Source organism: Pyxicephalus adspersus, chromosome 7 (assembly GCF_032062135.1).
Source record: "Pyxicephalus adspersus chromosome 7, UCB_Pads_2.0, whole genome shotgun sequence".
In the NCBI taxonomy this organism is placed as follows: Eukaryota; Metazoa; Chordata; class Amphibia; order Anura; family Pyxicephalidae; genus Pyxicephalus; species Pyxicephalus adspersus.
Window position 1 is genome coordinate 57,293,162 of NC_092864.1, and position 18,750 is coordinate 57,311,911.

Sequence of the window (18,750 nt, forward strand, 5' to 3'; positions counted from 1 at the left end):
AACACTGTTTGTTTGTCTGCTGTAACGGCTTTTGGGTGTATACACCATACAGCCAGGTCCCCCTATGGAGCAGCTCCATGGCCCTTAGAGCTTCTGTTGCAGCACATCCAGCATTTTCAGGTTTATGTATGTCTAAAGCTATATCCTGTACTAGATTTTCATTGTTGAAACACTCATTAACACCTATACAGCTGTCCTGTGAGGTTTGGTGGGTGAATGAAAGCTGGCTTAAGCAGGGCATATGCTTACGTTAAAGCTGCACATGTAGGAGGCATTCCAAAGGTTTCCCAAACCAAATTAATATGGTTCTCAAGGGATCATCTCATAGCCTGTACAGTAGAAGAGAAAACAACAAAACAAAAACAAACATTTGGAACTGGATAATGTACATCTTTCAAAACCAGTTTCTATATGTGTGCTATTAAATATGAATGTATTTATTGTATGGATTAAAAGCCCAATTTTAGGCTTGTCATGCTTCCAATGGGCCACCTTTCTTACCCCAGTGGTATTTTGTGCAGACTTATTCAAATTACCATGCTTTTTTTCTAGGCTTTCAGGTGGGTCACATGATACACCTGTTCTTTTTTTTCCTGTTCTCAGATGACTAGGTGTTTCTTCATACAACCTCAGCAATTATATCTGCCAAAAGTATGTAAATACACTATGACTTAAGAGCTCCCTTGGGAGCTGTGCCATTATGGCCATCATTCATTATATCTTCATTAGTCATCGGGGTCGAGTAGCGCTGGGTGCTATTCATCCTGAAAGACTAAAGCCTTGTGCAGATTTCAGGATGACCAACATAAATTGAAGATTTCAAAATAGGTTGACTAAAGGTATTATTTTATCAAATTCAACTATTGTGCTATGCTAGGCAAAACAGCACCTACACCAGCAACTGCCTATTTTTTCCTACCCTTCCCTTCACTGCCACTCTGCCTAAATTTGGGAGACATGAGAAGTTGATCTGCCTAAGGTCCAAGTCAAGAGACGCTTAGCAGGCTGAGGGTTCCCTCTTCTCTGGCATAAGACAGCACTTTGTTACTTCTAAGCTAAACACCAGTTCAGTCACATGGAATCAAGTGGGGTTCCTATATATTTTGGTTATTGATGCGTAGTGTCACTGACCAATATAAAGAATAGGCAAATATAATACAGCTTCATATACCTCTGGATCTACTGATTGTTTTAACATGTTGTTTTTCTGATGGTAACCTATGCATATGTGTCAAGGTTCTCATTTATACAGGTCATTGTATAATTGTAATAGTTAGTCACATTCCACCAGACATGTTCTTGTAATGTTAAGGACTTTCCAAAGCTTTCCAAACCACTTCATCAGTTCCATAAGTGTAGGAAAATACCCCAGTATACCACAGTACAAACATATTTATCCAATTACCACTCCTGACAGTCCAACACACCTCAAGCCAAACCAGGTATGTTCCTTGCTTAACCTTTGTTTCTTTCAAGAACAAGGATAACGTTTACAGAAACATGGCCATGCCATTATGTCCAGTTGTAGCTAACTTGTAAATGAAGGAGTTGGAGAATAGAGTCCTAAACTCTTTCAGAGGAATAACAGATAGCTACAAGGTAATTTGGAGACTTTCAATAAATGCTCAGTTTAAGTTGTGACAGATTTACTTCAGGTGTATTATTTTATTTTCTGCAATGTTGAACTAGACAGATTTGGGCTGCAATGATGAAGATATCCTGTAGCACTGTATATCTGCATCTAACTTCAGAAGATACTTTGAAATGTTCTATTTAGTATAAACATTAAGCGGTTTTGACTTTTTAAGTTTTATTGGTTAAATGTTTCCCTGAAGCTTACATGGTTTATGATCTGATTTGCCGCAGGCTATGCTCTCCCACAAAGCTGTTTATTGTTGTAATGAGTCAGTGCAAATCTCAAACCCCAGCTCCACCTGGACCTGTTGTGACAAGCTTCAGAAACCTGTATTAGCGAAAAGCAATGTGTGTGAATTAGAACCACACTTCCATCCTGTCTTGTCGCTGCCATCTGGTAAGTACACTTATTTATTTAGGTTTCAGATTGTTAGATTGACTGACATTTAAGGGTTCATTCAGAGATATGTAAAAAAAGCATGTATTAGTTCAAAACTAAGAAAAAAGGTATGCATCAGCAACTTGTTCTGTGTGCATTGAAATCAAACTCCAGGCAAGCAGTGGTTTACTGCACAACCACACTGCCCTAACCACTCCAATGGAGCAGATGGGAACCATTTTGTTCACTTGGTTGCGTTTGTGTTGTGTTGGGCTAAGCAGCATGTTGCTTCTGCCCACGTGGTTGTTTTCCTTCTTTAGAGGAAGAACTGCACCCCCAACATAAGGGTAACGTGCAAAAATGTTGACATGCCTTATGGTTTGCTGCTCCTGGGCTCAGAGCTGCAGTTTGTTATGGACCCAGGAGCGGATAATAACACACTCTTAGACCGCACAGTTGAAAGCGGCCTTACTTTCCTAGGTTCATTTTTAGTGTCCCTTGCCAAAAATGCTATCAGATCACTTTTGTTGTGACATAACGCTATACAGTCCCCTGGAGCTCACCACTGAACAGTTAATATTAGATGTACAAGTCACTCAAGCAGGGACATGGACTTCCAGAACAATTTTCTTCCTGTGCAGTGAAGAAAATTGGAAGACTTGAAACCCAGAGTGCCATGTAACCACAGCCTTAGGTAAGCAAAAGCAACTTTTAGCTTGTTTTGTTTTGCATAAAACAGTTTAATCAACCCTCAGCCAGTAAGAGACTCAACTGCAGCTAAAATGTCATTTTGTTATTCCTGTGTGGGGGTCACAGAGACAGGAGGTGAAAGAACAATATCCAAATCGGACCAAAGAAATAGGAACATATGTTTTGTCATTTAAAATGAATACGGCATTCAGGTGGCAGCAACGGAGCGAAAAAAAAGAGTTCCCAGTTGACATTGGATGCCAGCCTTGAGATCTTACCAATAAAGAAGACAATCCAATGCCTATGGTACAGTACACGAGCTCCAAAGAGAGAAACTTTGGAGCATAATAGAAAATTTTACCTGTTTTTTTTCTGGCACTAGAACAGTGTATGTACACCTACCTCCCTTCTCCATTGCCCTAAAAGACAGCACTTTTACAGTGGAACATCCCTGTTTAGGGGACAAACTCAACCAAAATACATTGTGAGTTGTTTAGATATGTATATAGTATGTATTCATTTGACCTTTCAATGTCTGTGCCCAGCTTAATCTAAATAACGCAAAAGATGCATTCTGTATTTTATTATTTGTCTTCCAGACATTCCTCTTTGTTTACACCTTGGTTCTTTGCTGAAGAACAGAGAAATAAGGGGAGATGCTGTGGACAACAATCTATTTTTAAAAGAAGAAAATGGGCACCAACTTCATGGTATGCCTGCTTAAATGTTTTTTTATTTGGATGCTTCCTTTCCCATTTTAGTCATAATTACTCCTATAACCTTGCAAACCAATGTATATTTTGGTTTATTTTTTATTTACTAACTTACTGTCTTTAGCAATAGAAAAAAACACTGCAGGTGCAACGTACAGGCATATTAAATAGGTTGTAATTAATAACCTTTTTCAGTGAGATAATATCTGGTTTCAAATTCATTTAAAAGAGCAAATGATTTGGAAGCTACATAATTAACTTATTTATTTAGAAAAAAAAACAATGCCTGGAGATTATCCTGGTTGTCTAGAAAAGTCCTGCAGGTTAAGGGACACACTCGCTAAGGTAAATTGCTTAGTCAATGTATAACCAAGAGGAGTCATGGGAGCAGGTCATTTGACCGTAAGTGCACAACACAAGAATACTTCCCAGCATTTGCCTGTTCCACTTAAAACAATGCATGCACTGTGTTGGGTTTTGTTTAACAAGAGGAAAAAAGTTTGTAATGTGTAATCTTTGGTCTTTGAGTTAGTGTCATTCATCTGATTGCTGTGGTTATGCTAAGAATGACCTCTGTTCTGCACAATTTCCACATTAAAATAAATAATAAATAAATACATTTAACATATTTACTGTTACGAGAGACAACTGTGAAGAAAGCCATATTTTAATAACTATTAGTGTATCACCACTGAACCACTCCATTTTAATCTTCAAGCATTTTCCACATTTTTGGAGAGTCTTATATCTGGTTTAAATGCTAAAAATTAACGTGATAAAGACAGAAACGTCTGAATATTTGAGTGAATTATGGTGGTGGTTGTGGCCATAGTCAATGGAGCATGGAGGAGCCACTTGCGCTGGTTAGTAGTGACCATGATATAACTTGTTATAAGGCTTCAGAAATAGGTTTTTTTGAATCCCGGTTCATTTGAATACTGGTATACAGAATATTTTTGGTGCATGCCCATGCCAGTTTTATTGGTCTTCTTTCAATACATTTTACTTTTTGCCTATAGATACACACAGTTCCCCAGAGTCTGTCTATGACCCATGTAAGGATGAAGGGAGCAGTTCAAAAGTGAATGATTCAGGTAAATATTTCCACAGTTACACTTATATTGTGTATATATATATATATATATATATATATATATATATATATGTATGTATATATTTTTTTACAGTGTATTCTGGCAACTTCACAGGTTCTTCTTGTTCTCTAGTAGCAGCAGTGGGTGTCTGGGCTCAGGCACTTAGTGGTACATATGTAATTATGTGAGGGTGCTGTTCATTGCAGTATTATTCTGAAGTACAAAAATGTCTGGATTACTAACTGGAGATGTTTCTTGCTGTCATTTAGTTTTTTTCTTGCTTTTTGTTTTAAGCTGACATTCTGTTCAATAAAGATCCCAACAGAGATCTAGTTCCTGAACAGTGCACCTGCTGTTTGTTTACATTAGAAGGTTAAGGCCCCTTTCACACCTGGGGTAGAAAATTGCATTACTAGGCGCTTCCATGTGCATAGTAAACTGCTGCTATGTGCCCTGGAGCAGACAACTGCATCGCAATTCAGTGTGTTTGCACAAATTGCCCTTTTTTGTGGTGGTTGTGCAGTTCTTCCAGAGGAGGAAACGCAACTAAATGGCCAAAAGCAAAATGTCACTTCCAGGAACCACACTGCAACTGTGTGAAGGTGCATGCACAAAATGGTTCTTAACCGCTACTGTTTGGCTGAATAGGAGCAGCTGGGAAAACAATTGAGTGTGTGGTGCAATGCTGTGGTCAACTACAAATGGGCTGCCAAGTCTGCCACAGGAAGCAAGGCGAGTTGAGTATTTCAGTGTTTCCATTCTGAACCTTGGAGGATTGGAGTTGAATTTTCTAAATTTCCTAAGAGTTTAATAATAATAACCTGTTTTAAAGCTTTTTTTTTTTTTTACTGTTAGTGCCCCCTCTATGTACTGTGGTGATCCATTCTAATTAGGCAAAGCTTTGCCACCTAAAACTAATACATTTGTCCACCCCCCTCCCACACTTTCCTGTTGGCCAGTAAATTAGCCTATTATAGTGATTGGCCAACAAAATATGTTGAAAAGGCACCTCTGAGTGCATAAAAGTCACTTTTAGTTCTCCTTTTTCCACTTGGTATATTTATTTGATTTCTCCTTTATATATACATGAGCTGTTTTAGTAGACACTAAAAAACTGCAGGGTTTGATATTCAAAGAGAACATGATGTCTGGAATAAATAAAGAATATATAATAACATCTCATATATTAAATAATTATCTTTTTTATAGCAGACACGGTGACCTTAAACTCCTTTAACAATGCCACACAGACTGAAGATAGTAGTACAATGACACCAACATCTCAGAAATCATCCTCACAGGTAATCCTCTTTACAGCTCCTGGAATAATGCCAAAAGGTCCACCAGTGTTCAGCTGCAAACACAAATGGGTTATACATATTACTATCCCTTAAAGGCAAGGTTTGTATTCTAGAATGTGAAGGTCTAGAACTATTTGCTAGTGCTGATGTTAATAAAAGGCATCCATTTATATTTAAATTTAAGACCTAACCTGCCAATTATACACTATTCAAAATTCTCTCCTGGTCACCAATGAACAGGTTATGCAGAAAATAAGTACTTTTGGCATATTTTGTAAAAAACTTAGTGATAGGAAATAGGGGCACTGCATTGCTGATAATAGAAGCTGCTAGTTGCCTGTCGCTTAACCTCATTCTTTAGCTTTACAGTGCAAACCAGAAAGTTAGAATGAGTATGCAGCTAGTGAAAGTAGACATCACACCTGTATTATGTAATAGCATCTTTCCATTTCTGCTGCTGGTTCACTTTAAACAAAAACTATGTTCTGGCTTACAGCAATCAGACATTTTTTCCAGTCCATGTAATATTTTGGACAATATAGATCAGTATTTCTCTGGTTATGTGCAACCCACCCTTCAGGGTTCCTTGAGCAATGAGAAGTTTGTAACTCTCAGGTTAGTTTAACAGGTACAACAATCTTTTTAGCTATCTGTAAGGGTGACATTCTTCCCACTGACCATCGTGCTAATATCCTATGAGCTGTAAATCTAAAAATTGTATTGGGAGTTCCCTAAAGACCTGAAAGTTATTTCAAGGGATTCCATCATGGTAAAAACCTCAACAAACACTGGTAGGTGTAGTTCTACACTAACCATTTCTTTCTCCAGCTGATTGTATGAAGGAAAACAGATAGTCAGTCTGTCTGAGACTTTGATTTAAAATAAGTCACAGTAAGGTCTGGTAATTAATACTTCAGGTAGATATAAAAGGCACAGATTAAATGAGTATATGTATTCATTAATGAACTATTATAACTAATATCAGACTATATCTTATTTTATTTATTTACTCTTATTTATTGTATTTAATTAATGCAACTAGAGATAAGTATCAAAATTTGATTCAGAATTGGTTTTCAGTGATGATTTAGTATCAGCCTCTTGTAGACAGCAGAGTGAGCACAAATGACTTCCATCATTTTGCTTCATATACTGTCTGGTAAGCAGACTGTGAATGCTGACAGGACAATGTTGTCTCCCTTTTACAAGTTCTAACTGTAGCAGAGAAAGTGGTGATATCCACCTGGCCATGATGTGTGAGGGAGTTCTGTAAATCTGGGGAATTAGTGGTCAGATTTTCCGTTGACAGGTAAAAGAGCTCCCTTGGGACGGATTCATGTTCTTATGTGTAGTGTGGCATGCAAGGTTAATGCACATACATTGGTTCCTATTAGATCTATATAGTTTTCAAACTCAACTGCACTGCATAGCTATGAACCCACTATAGGAAAGAATGGGATTTTTACTTGCATCGGTGTGGTTAATCTGTGCATTTAGCTATTTGCCTGCAGTGTCTTTTAGAGCACACTACAAACCTCTGTTCTGCAATATTCTACCCCCCCCCAATAATCTTAGTCAACCAGTGTTGATGCTTCAGACCTTCTCTGTCTAAGATCGGTTTATTTATGAACAAGAGTGTCTGCACATGAATCTTGCTTCTTCTAAAAAAAGAGCAGATGCTGAGCTAATATATAACATAGTAGCTTATTACCCAGCGTTGCCAGGGTATTTATTTACTGCAATCCTATATGGTACAGGAAAAGGAATCAAATAAAGCTATAGTGTTAAGCAAAAGGCACACTGTCACTGAGCAATATATACATGCCAATATACCTATGACATATACCACAGCACAGTACAAAGATCAGCGGTGCACTCGCATGAGTGAGTCATATGTCTAGCAAGTTTGGTTGAAATGTGTTGATGTGTTTCCTAGTAATGAATACATACATGTAAATATAGCTCTGACATATAACACAGTGCTGTACAAAGATGACCGGTGCACTCACATGAGTCTCAGTCATATGTATGGCAAGTTTGGTTGAAATTGGTGGTTGATGGTGGAACATACAAACACTCATCCAGTTTTTATGTATGTATATATATATAATATATATATATATATATATATATATATATATAAAATGTGTGTTTTTGAACAGTATATTAACACATGGTCTTTTTAGTATGCCTTTCATTTGTTTAGCAGTGTGATACAAGCAATGGCTACAGATAACAATGGCTGTGCAAAAGGCCCAAAATGCATCAATTGCAGCTTTATTTTTGTTTTTTATTGCAGACACGTGACTCAGTTGTGGGTAGTGGAAAGCGAAGACTGAGAAGTGGGAGTTCATATGACATTGACAATATTGTAATCCCCATGAACCTGGTGGCACCCATTAAACTGGAGAAACTTCAGTACAAAGAAATCATTACTCCCAGGTATGATTATTAACCATTGTGCTTACAAGGAAGCATGATGGCAGGCCATTAGAGCAAATCGGATTTGTTTGTTGAATGGTCAGCTGAACTCCCAAAAGTTACCATGGAAAAGAGCCCTTTAAATTTCACAGCAGTTTTCATGCACAACATCTGTAATGTATGATTACCTAGTAATTTTGTAAAGTATCTACATATTTTTAAGTTAATTTACATAGTAAATGATAGTATTAGTAGTTTGCGCTACAAAAAAAAGATTGTTTTCTGTTTTCCTCAGAAAAGTAAATGTTGCTGAATATTGTAGGCCACCTACTAAGCCTCAATGTGTATGAATGGCAGACCTGTACACTCAACATACCTTCTATATATTGTGTACATAATAAACATATTTTAGGAGTTGCCTAAGAACTTTGTTTTCAAAGGTTCTTTGAGGGTACACAGGGTGTTTTACAGAAAATCTAAACCTGAGAACTAGAAATAACTATATTGAAGATGTGATGGCTCTTTATTTTTTTATGAGCTATGAACGTAATATTCAGGTTAGCTTCTCAGAGTTACAGCATCATTATTATTTCCTGTGCATTGATTGAGCTGATTTTTGTATTGAACGTCCAATGTTATGTGGAGAGGATGGGATTTGGAGTACAAATCAGGCGGGTAGGCGGCTGTGACATTGCTGCTCCATCCATAAATCAGTGAAAGTCATGACTCTGGGGCAGTAAGTATGTTACTAGCAGAAACAGCAAGTAAAAATAAAGATAAAAGTCATACAGAAACAATTGCAGCCACTGCATCTAATGACTAGTAAGCTGCTAATGTATTATTTTTTCCTTTGTTTTTGGGTGGTTTGTACATAATAGTATTAGAATAACGTATTCTCTATGATCTTCGCTGGACCAGTTTTTGTATCAAATACTTTCTGACCTAACAGATACCAAAGTATTGTGTTTGTCTTGAGAAAAAAATCAACTGTAGTTCTTACATTTTCAGAACATGTTTTGTTCTTTTATAGTTATAAAGAGGTGATCTATAAGCCTTTGGATATTCCACCAAATGAAGAGGTTAGTGTTTATTTCTTCTATTTCTATGTAATGCACAAAAGGTGCACATTTTACTTATTTACACAATACCACCCTATGGCATTAAAATATAAATGCTAAATCTTCAAACTGCACACAATTGCACATTTATTAGAGAATCTTATTCACTTGTAAATATTTCCCTACTAGAACCTGGTTTGGTCAGGGCCAGAGGTTACATGCAGTAAATCACCATGACAATCTGAGACCAACAGAAAGGCTTTGGAGGGGACAAAGCCAAACCACTTTTTACAGAAAAGTTAATTTTTGCAAACATGGTTATTTGACGTACATTAGATTTTGCATGTATATATATTCAACTATAAACAGAGACTTTTTTGCCAATGCCATTAGAAAAAGAATCTTGGTTTTTACTTTGGCTACTATATGATGCTGGTTCTTTATATAAAGTCTAAAGGTTCCTGCAGCGTTAGACGGTTTGTAACACTTTACATGAGGAAACAGTGCCATCTACTGGCGGCCAACAATAATGTAGAAATGATCATTTAAAGTGAAACTAAAGTTCCACTTTAAAGTTAGTGTGATCAGGCAGGTCATTATTGCAGAAAGACACAAGCAATGCCCCTTCTGCAATAATGTATCTTACCTGTTTGATTGTGCTGGATTTCTGAGCTGCACATGCTGAAGCATTAGTTGCCAGGGACACCCAGCTTCCCTTGCATGTGCAAGGATGACTTATAATCAGGTCAGCCAATGAAGATGGCCAAAGATCTTCCAGAAGCAGAAGATCAGAAAGAAGATGGCGATGCTGGCGCTGGAACGCAGACAGGTGAGTTTGCTGGTTTTAGTTCATTTAAGAGCCATCATAAACAACTAAAACATCAGAATACTTTAAACCTGTTAAAAGGGTAAAAAAATTAAAAAAAGATAAACAGTTGGAGCTGATGTGATTTAAATGTTTTCCCCCAATCAATAAATATTTTTAAAAAACCACACCGTGGAGCCATTTATTCATATTCATTTCAATGGCTTTGTTGATTACTATTTTGAATATTAGAACTGACAAGCTGCATTTTGCATTATGTAAAAAGATTAACAGAAGATTTTAACGTAATATTAAAAGAATACTGTGAAATATACAGCTAAAAATTGTATTCCCATTCTTTATTTATCCCACCTGTAATGGTAACTTACTATTTTAAGCCTGTATGATACCTAATTCTTACAACAAACTTTTTCAAAATAGGCCTAAATTATTAAAGTCTAACACAAAGACAAACAAAACAGAAAATATGAACAAGCAGAGCAGAAATCTGGAACCTTTGCAGTTGTCAAGAAATATGGTTAACGGTTAGATTCCACCAGTAACAATCACTACACTATACTATACTACCTGGTTCATGATTGTATTAAGCTGCAGGGCAGAGTGTAATTAGAAAAAAAAGTATTGTTGGAGGAAACAAGTTATTTCATTCTTCACTCTTTGGGGGCTGATTCTTTCTTGGGAAACTAAGCAAAGCTGTCTTACCTGGTATAAGGGAATAACTGTTGCTAAACTTGTTATTTTTCTCTGTTAGCTGGAAGATTTATCAGATGATGCATACTCCCGTCGACATGAGAAGTATGAACAGAGAGAGAAGGGCCGCTGGTCATTTTGGCAAAACAATAAATGTCCCAAAAAGAGCAGGTTCATTTCCATGACATGTCTTAATAAAATGTGTGGAACCATCTTCTCACTTGGCAGATTTGTGAATTTATATTTTTTGTATTTCCAGATCTCATGAAGAGGACAGTCCAGGTTATTTTTCACAGATTTCTTGTGACACAAAGTCGCCAAATAGAAATGAACCTCAAAACCAACAGCTAGATGAACTGCAGCATGACAAGGTAATGTAATCCTAAATTATCCACTATAATTTTACCTGCTGCTTGGTGGGCATTTCCTCTGCTGACCCCCTTCAATATTATTTCTCCTCTGTGGCTTTGTGGAATATAATGATTTGGACTGGGTCTGCTGCTTCAGTTTCCAATATGGTTTCTATAAATCAATCACCTAAGATAGGCAAATCAATTTTTTTTTAGTTTTTGCTACTCTTGGAAATAATTTAAACCCGTCATGTTTTGTTTGCTGTGATTTTCCCTCCTTTTCTGTCCTGGAGACTAAACCTACAGTGAGAGTAAGTCTCTCCAAAATTAGTGGAACCAAAAGTGGACCATTGCAGCATTTCCTGATCCCCTAGATATTTCTGTTGGCCTGTAAAGACAGCTCATCAATTGATAGACCTGAAAAAATGTGGTAGGGTGGTTGCAGATGAAAGCACTAAAACACTACCTATCCAAACTGCGCTGGATTTGGCTGTAACAGCAAAATGTTTGAGGCATATGCAAGCACAAACGTACACAGAATTCCTGATTTGTACAGTCCCCAACCACAATCCAGGGAGAAAATAAACAAACATTTGAAAAAGATTTTGGGCTGTCCTGTCGTTGGCAAGTTTTGTAATGTTAATGTTTTATTTTAGTTTTAGTGTTCATGCATTAAATATATTAATCTGGCAGGTTGAGCAGTGGGAACGAAGAGTGTTTCCTTTAACAGAAGCAGCTCTAGCCTTGGTGAATACACACAAAGAAATACAAAACAGTAGTATAACAACACATGTGGAAAACAGGGAACCACCAATCACGGTGCAGTGATGGACCATTCTATGGCTGGATTAAGGTACACCCCCCCTTCCCCCCCCCCCCAAAAAAAAAATTATTTAAATAGCACACTTGAGATTGCAGTCATTCTATTTATAAAGTCTGAATTTGTAGCCCAGCCTCTTGCAATCAATTACTTTTCTATCTCTTACTTAGTCTTAGTTATCATCTAATACAAGAAGTCAGTTGTATTCTGAGAAACAATATGAATTCACAAATACAGATCAATGAATCAACTTCTTTAAAAAATTTCAAACGCCCTTTTATTAATCTAAAGCTGAGGTCACATAATGCTACAGACCCAAGTTTTATATTTACAGGAGGATCAGTGCTTTTGTAGCTATTCATGTCCATACCTGTGTGATGTAAATACTTCTTATTGGCTGTCCAGTGGCGGGGTCCTCATTCAGATAAAGGACACATCGCTGTTACATCAACAGAAAGGGTCAGGCTGGAGCATTTGCAGTGGTGGATTTACATTCTCCCATACCAGGTCATGACATTGGCAAGGGACCAGGACAGGGCAGTATTTAGACATATTTTTCAATCTGATCAGAGCAAAGTATTCTTATTCCTATGACTATGTGACATTGTTTTACAAACCTTTATACTGTGTATTATTATAATAGCACATTAATGCCAATTGTCCTTCCCAGTATTACAAATTCAGTTTTCTTATTTGTGAATAATGTAGTCTTCGGCTTTTGCAGGAGTACTAGTAAGGATATTGACTAGTCTGCTTGATGATTGATGGGAAAAAAAGTATAGTCACACATGCCATATCTCCACAAGAGAGAAAGTATAAATAAAAACATGTATCTATTACTCTAAAATAAATTCAGCCCATTACGTGTTTCTTTAAAGCTGCCAAATGGAAACATAGTGCAGAGAACATTAGATAATGTAATTATCTTTACTTTGATACAATACTTGCAGTTCTAAATATGTATTTGCCCAGAATGTGGAGTTTCAGTAACACTGATACTTTACCTTTCTTTCTGCAGGTACAGCCAAAAATGAATAATAAAAGGTGAAAACCTGCAAAGGACCACTGAGCCAGCCTAGACCCATTTCAAATGCCATTGTGTGTGCCTTACACTAGAAAACTAGACTTTAAAAGCTTTTCTGAACACAGTAAAAGACTGACAACTGTAGCACTTAAGCAGTGTTAATGGGTGCTCTGGCGAATGACACCCAGATATGAGACTACTTATTTATTTATTTATTGTAACTATATGTATATTCTGTTGTAGTTGTAACTACATACAAAAAAAGTTGCCCAAAGGCAAAAAAAAATCCCCAACTTCACAGCAATATACTCAGAGCACTAAAATAGTCGTCACCCAATGGTAAGAAGAATCCAATTTATTGCAGCTCACTGTAGTGAGCCTATTGAATTTTAAATTTGCTGGTATGGATTACTGTGTAACATTACTCTTTACAGCAGGGGTAGGCCAGATACGGCCTAGCTAGTAGTCCGTTCCTGCCTAGCTAGTAGTCCGTTCCTGCCTAACGCCCCCCTGGTCGATCCGGCCCAATCCCGGCTGGCAGGGGTCAGCAACCTGTGGTTCCGGAGCCGCATGTGGCTCTTGATCCTCGTTATGCCTCCCTTACCTATCTACCACAGCTGGTATTAACACTTCCGGGGTAAGGGGACACTCCCGCTCCTCCGTATGCATAGCGGAGGAGAGGGATTTCCCTTTAGGGGTGTTCCCTCACCTCCGTATGCATTGCCGAGGAGAGGGATTTCCCTTCAGGGGTGTTTCTGGTGGAGGCAGAGCCATAAGCGTGGGACTCGAGAGAGAGTCTGGTCTAATGTGCCTTCTTGACCTCCTAAAATGGCCTAGTAGCCAAAAAAGTTTGCGGAACCCTGCTTTACAGCATGTGGCCTGAGACACTGACATTTTGTCCATGCAAGACAAAGTGAAGTATGTCTGCAAGGGTCCCAATTTTCCTATACCACCCAGTGATCCTTCAGTACTCCACACCCGATCTGCATCTGTCTACAGTACCTGACACTTGGGGTATGAAAGTACAGTGTTTGGGTCTAGGCCTGAGTACTGTCATTGGATGTAATATCAATGGGTCACCAACACTAGTTATTTGGTGCTTGCTGCAAAGAAGACTAAATTACCTTTCTGCAGACAAGTATCTGACAGTGTTTTTTACATTTGCATTACAAAGAATGCAATAAGACTTGAAGCATTATTAGACAACAGTAAAAGTAATTTGCTGAATTTTGCACCAGCATCATTCAAAACTAAAATATTCTTGAGTGGATGTAACCTTTGAAAAGCTGCAAATTCTAAATTTCAACTGTTGTTTCTGAAAAATGGACCTAAAAATACATAAGCAAATTGTGAAGATTAGTCAGGTTGTAGCAAATAAAATACTAAAAACCTGTTCTCTGTATTTTCAAAAGTCAACTTCAATATTTCAAAATCTGCAGTTCTCATTAGGATAATACATGATTATGCTGCTACAGGGTGACCACGCTCCCCTGCCTTATTCATGTGCTGTGTAATTTCACCCTTCAAGTGAAAATTATGAGCGATTGTATTACCATCAGGAAACTATTTTAAAAAATGCAACCAGTGCTGTATCACATTAAGACGTGAAGTATTTTATTTATAAGACACAGTGCTTTGCTAAGCTAATAGTTCAGGTTGGGTTTACAACTACTTTGACCTAAAGATTACCAATAACAGATCTTACAAAAAATTAGTGTTGCTCCAATAACTATTCCAAGACCAATATTTGTATTAGGGAACCTCGAGATACCACTCCTGATTACAAGGAAAGAGGTACTCTGGAAGCAGAATCCTGGATCTTTTCTCAATACAAAAGCTAACATAGATCCACTTCTATGCTTGACATGGTCAGTATTGAAAAGAACACAGGTGTAAGTGAAACCTTTTTTTGAGACATTGGCATCGGTGGGGATTGTGAAAGTTAAACATTGGAAAACATTTTCTGTCGTAATCATTAATTTTATTACCCCTATTTTGCAGAATTAGATATGTGATTCACAATATATCACTGTGTATTTTGTGTATTACTCACACTTTGTCATGTCGATTGCACCTTGGGTTTAAAATTTATTTTTTTATAGAAAACTAGAAAAAAAACTATACCTGTTGTGTTGGATGTATTAATTTCAGACATTATTAAAAGTCCCCAGTCAGGACCCTGGAGGCTTCCCACTACCCAACATATGGAAGATGTGCAAGTTCTGCTGTGACAGATCTATTTAGCATCAAGTTACAGCCTAACACCTAGGACCGCTTCCAGGATTTCAATTGTAGGAATTTCAAATGTGGGATGAAAGGCTCTCCAATGACAAGAAGCCACCATACTAACAGACTCCTTTTTAATACTTGTATATTGCTGTGAATTTTATTTTTCTAAGGGTGGGAGCCAAGGGTCACAACAGAATAAATCACAATACTGTGAAATTACAATCACTTAGCCACGTCTGTCTAAAAGCGAATATTCCTCAAGGGCTGTACAATTTACTTAGCATTAACCATAAAAAAATGAGTGCCAGGTGCATCAGTTCTATGCTGTGCTAAATACTCTTCCCTGAGCAACAAATCTGAGTCTATTCTGCTTCACTGCAAACAATGCTACTTGTCATTAAACATGGAAGCTGGCTCTCCTGTTGCATTCCTAAATTTCTTGGGGACCTGAACATTGAAATCTACCGCTTATAAAGTCTAGCCTTGTTCCTGCCTTATACAGTTTGGTGTGATCCAAATATTCTTTGCACATTCCAACACCTCCTCTTATATTCTTGATATAGAATAAATTAAACAGCCAGCAGGAAGAGCTGTTGCTGTATTAACTACCAAAGGAATCAATGGATATTGTTACAATGGATATAAAATGCACAGGAGGAGCAGCACCCCAGGCAAAGTGATACAGGCAGTTCCTGGGTTGTGAATGAGATGGTTCGGTATGTTTGTTCTTAAGTTGAATTTTTTATGTGGGTTGGTACAGGTATGTTTTTTTTTATGGAACGCCACTTGGACACCTTTGTAAATACTTAACAGTATAACCTAAATAATTTTGATAGAAGATGAGTCAGGGTCTGATTCTGCTGCTGGAGTTTCTTAACCTCCCTGGCAGTATTTCCAGGGTTAATTTTCAGTACTAAAAGTGGTAACCCCAAGCCATACTCAGGGTAGCTTTGTAAAGCGCTTAACTGGTCCCAACAAGCCCGTGGCAGCCCCTGGCGATGCCTTCCTGACATCTGTGTCCCCTGGCCTTGCAGTCCCAGCGTGAGCAATGAAACGTGCGAGCGTGCATGCAGCAGCGGAGTGCTAGGGAGTATGATGTGCAGGAAATTTAATCAGAATGTACCTTTTTAACATTCAAAAAGCCTGACAATAAGACAGCCAGGGAGGTTAATAATGTAAGCATCAAGAGAGGTTTGCACAGAGCTCTTCTTTTTCTCATGATAAATAGCCCTGTAGCATCTCAGGCCTTCTATAACTATACAGTAAACCTCGCTATCAGGATCTTGCTCCCCTATGTTACCCATTTCTGCTATAAAGACTATGCTTTATATTACTATTTTCTGACAAACAGACTGTGTGGCAAGGCCTGCGGTATGCTAGAACCCAGTGATCCCCTGCTGTATAGCCGGCTTGCAAATACAAGTCAGATGTTTGTACCTCAAGGACTGCCTGTGGATTCTGTAGGAACCTTTTTCTTTTTACATCCCAATTCTTAAAAATGCTTGACATGGGCATCTTTAACCATAATAATTTCTGCATGAAAAAAACATTACCCTTATGATGCTCATTTATAGGAATAGGATGTGATCATGACAGTACAACAGTTTGTGTTTGGATCTATTTTAACATGTCATTTTTCTCTCCACCCACTTAATATAGTCATTTCCAGTAACAAATAAAATGGATATGCAATAGGAAAAAAATGTAACCGCATCAGTCTTTCAGTCTTTACCCAAAATAGTACACTGCACATTGCTGAAGGTGGTCAGTATCGTGCCACACAAGTCTAGGTCCCAGGGCCTGCTCCCAATACATAATGGTCCCATAGTGGTCAGATATAGAGCCAGAATGACAATTTCATCGATCTAGTGAGCGCTTCTGAATGGCTTCACAGCAGGCGTTTCTAAGCAGGTTGATCACCGACCTTGGGTCATCACTTTTCATAATCGCACTGCCAGATACAATCATGTTTGCTCCAGCCTTGGTTTGCACAATATACACATATAAGCTGATTGACATTCTGAAGTCTCTGCCTTCTTATAGAGGCCCTGGGAGGTTGCTGTGGGCCGATAGCTCTAGACGTCTGCATTTTATACCAACTGCAACCTCCCATCTTCACTTTTTTAATCATATGGACTTCCTAAAAACCTGGAACTAAAAAAAAAAAACGTGACTAGAACCCACTCAAAATCATGTTACATATTATGTTTCTTTATGAATGTCTAATTTGACGGCACAGGTGGAGAAAGACCTCACGTTGAAGATCATGAAGAAAAGACTGTAAAACCAGGAGGGCAATAGCAGGGGCAGACAAATGTGAGAGGGTGGAAAAGCCCATTAAAGTGCTGAAAGGTTTGATATCCCTGGGAATTTATTTTGGAATTAGCCATGACTTGCTAGTGCCTTTCCCCAGCATCTTATATAATACAACTCTATCACTGTCCTTAAAGCTGCGTACACACTTCCAATAATTACCATTGGAAACGAACGACTGATCGGCCGAAAATTGGTCACAAAAAAGGTGACCAACAACGCCGACGAACGAGGATTGTTGTTGGAAATGAACGACCGTAATGGCGGATCTGATTGGCCGACGATCGTTTGCTATCTATCATATGTACAGTCGTTCAGTGATCGTGCATGTTTCTGCAATACACTTTCTCCTGTACATGTCACTCCCTGCATCGTTCAGACGATTGTATCTAGCGTCTGTACACTATTGCTGGATTATATTTGAACCATCGTATCGTTACAGTATGTACAGAATTGTGCACAATACGATCGTTCAAATATAATCTTTGATTGGTCGTAATCGTTCATTTTCTAGCGATAATTATTGGAAGTGTGTACCTAGCTTTAGGTAGAAGGAATAGCTCACTCATTACTATGACCTTCTGCCATTCCAATATAAAAGTTACAGCGCCCCCTAGTGCAGCTAAAAGAATAGATGGACATAAACTTAGCAAGGAATCTACAGAGGAGAAAAGATCTAATATTGTAGTGAATGTTTATATTGACATGATTTATTTATATTCCCCCAGGTGAATGAGCCTCAGGGGCCAATATAAGTTTTCCCATCTTATCTTTGTATGACGAGGTTTTAAAATGTTATTTGTAATTGTTTGCTCTATTGGGCAGGGTTCTCATCCCTTCCTGGGGCATTCGCTGTGCCAAGTAACTTTACATTTATTTTTATATAATTATATCATTAGTGTTCCAGGAATATTTTGGCTATATATGCACCTTTATAAAATCAGACATAGAAAACCTTTACCTTTCTAACATCTCATTACATACAGCACATTCCTGCTCTATGGGTCTGAGTTAGATATTTATTTTATAGATCAGTGGCCCCAGCATCCAAATCTAGTGACAACTGGGCAGCTTACAACAGAATTAAAGAAAAATAGCTGAGGTATGTATTTGTCATTAATTGTGAGCCTGTTCCAGTGGGCATTGTACAGCGGCCCAAAAATGGACCTGAACTTTTTTATGCAGGGCAATGCTCTGGCTATGTATG

General features: G+C 38.0%; 2 protein-coding genes across 4 annotated transcripts in view; one reads left to right on the forward strand and one right to left on the reverse strand.

Moving 5' to 3' along the window:
- The window catches only part of KANSL1L (KAT8 regulatory NSL complex subunit 1 like), a 31,998-nt gene extending 17,892 nt beyond the window's left edge, over positions 1-14,106 (forward strand). Inside the window, exons 7-16 of one of the 3 annotated variants that reach the window (XM_072418559.1) lie at positions 1,867-2,032; positions 3,304-3,414; positions 4,437-4,511; positions 5,721-5,812; positions 8,112-8,254; positions 9,264-9,312; positions 10,869-10,978; positions 11,067-11,178; positions 11,851-12,010; positions 12,996-14,106. In XM_072418559.1, coding sequence (XP_072274660.1) covers positions 1,867-2,032; positions 3,304-3,414; positions 4,437-4,511; positions 5,721-5,812; positions 8,112-8,254; positions 9,264-9,312; positions 10,869-10,978; positions 11,067-11,178; positions 11,851-11,985 — 993 coding nt within the window. In that variant the 3' untranslated portion in view covers positions 11,986-12,010; positions 12,996-14,106. The remainder of the gene's footprint in view (positions 1-1,866; positions 2,033-3,303; positions 3,415-4,436; positions 4,512-5,720; positions 5,813-8,111; positions 8,255-9,263; positions 9,313-10,868; positions 10,979-11,066; positions 11,179-11,850; positions 12,011-12,995) is intronic. The other 2 variants (XM_072418560.1, XM_072418561.1) reach the window with 2 other exon arrangements.
- Positions 14,107-16,779: 2,673 nt separating this feature from the next.
- Positions 16,780-18,750, reverse strand: part of RPE (ribulose-5-phosphate-3-epimerase) — a gene marked incomplete in the record, with an annotated part of 3,099 nt that continues 1,128 nt past the window's right edge. Inside the window, 1 exon segment of the mRNA XM_072418562.1 lies at positions 16,780-17,212. Within this exon segment, the coding sequence (XP_072274663.1) occupies positions 17,088-17,212 (125 nt within the window).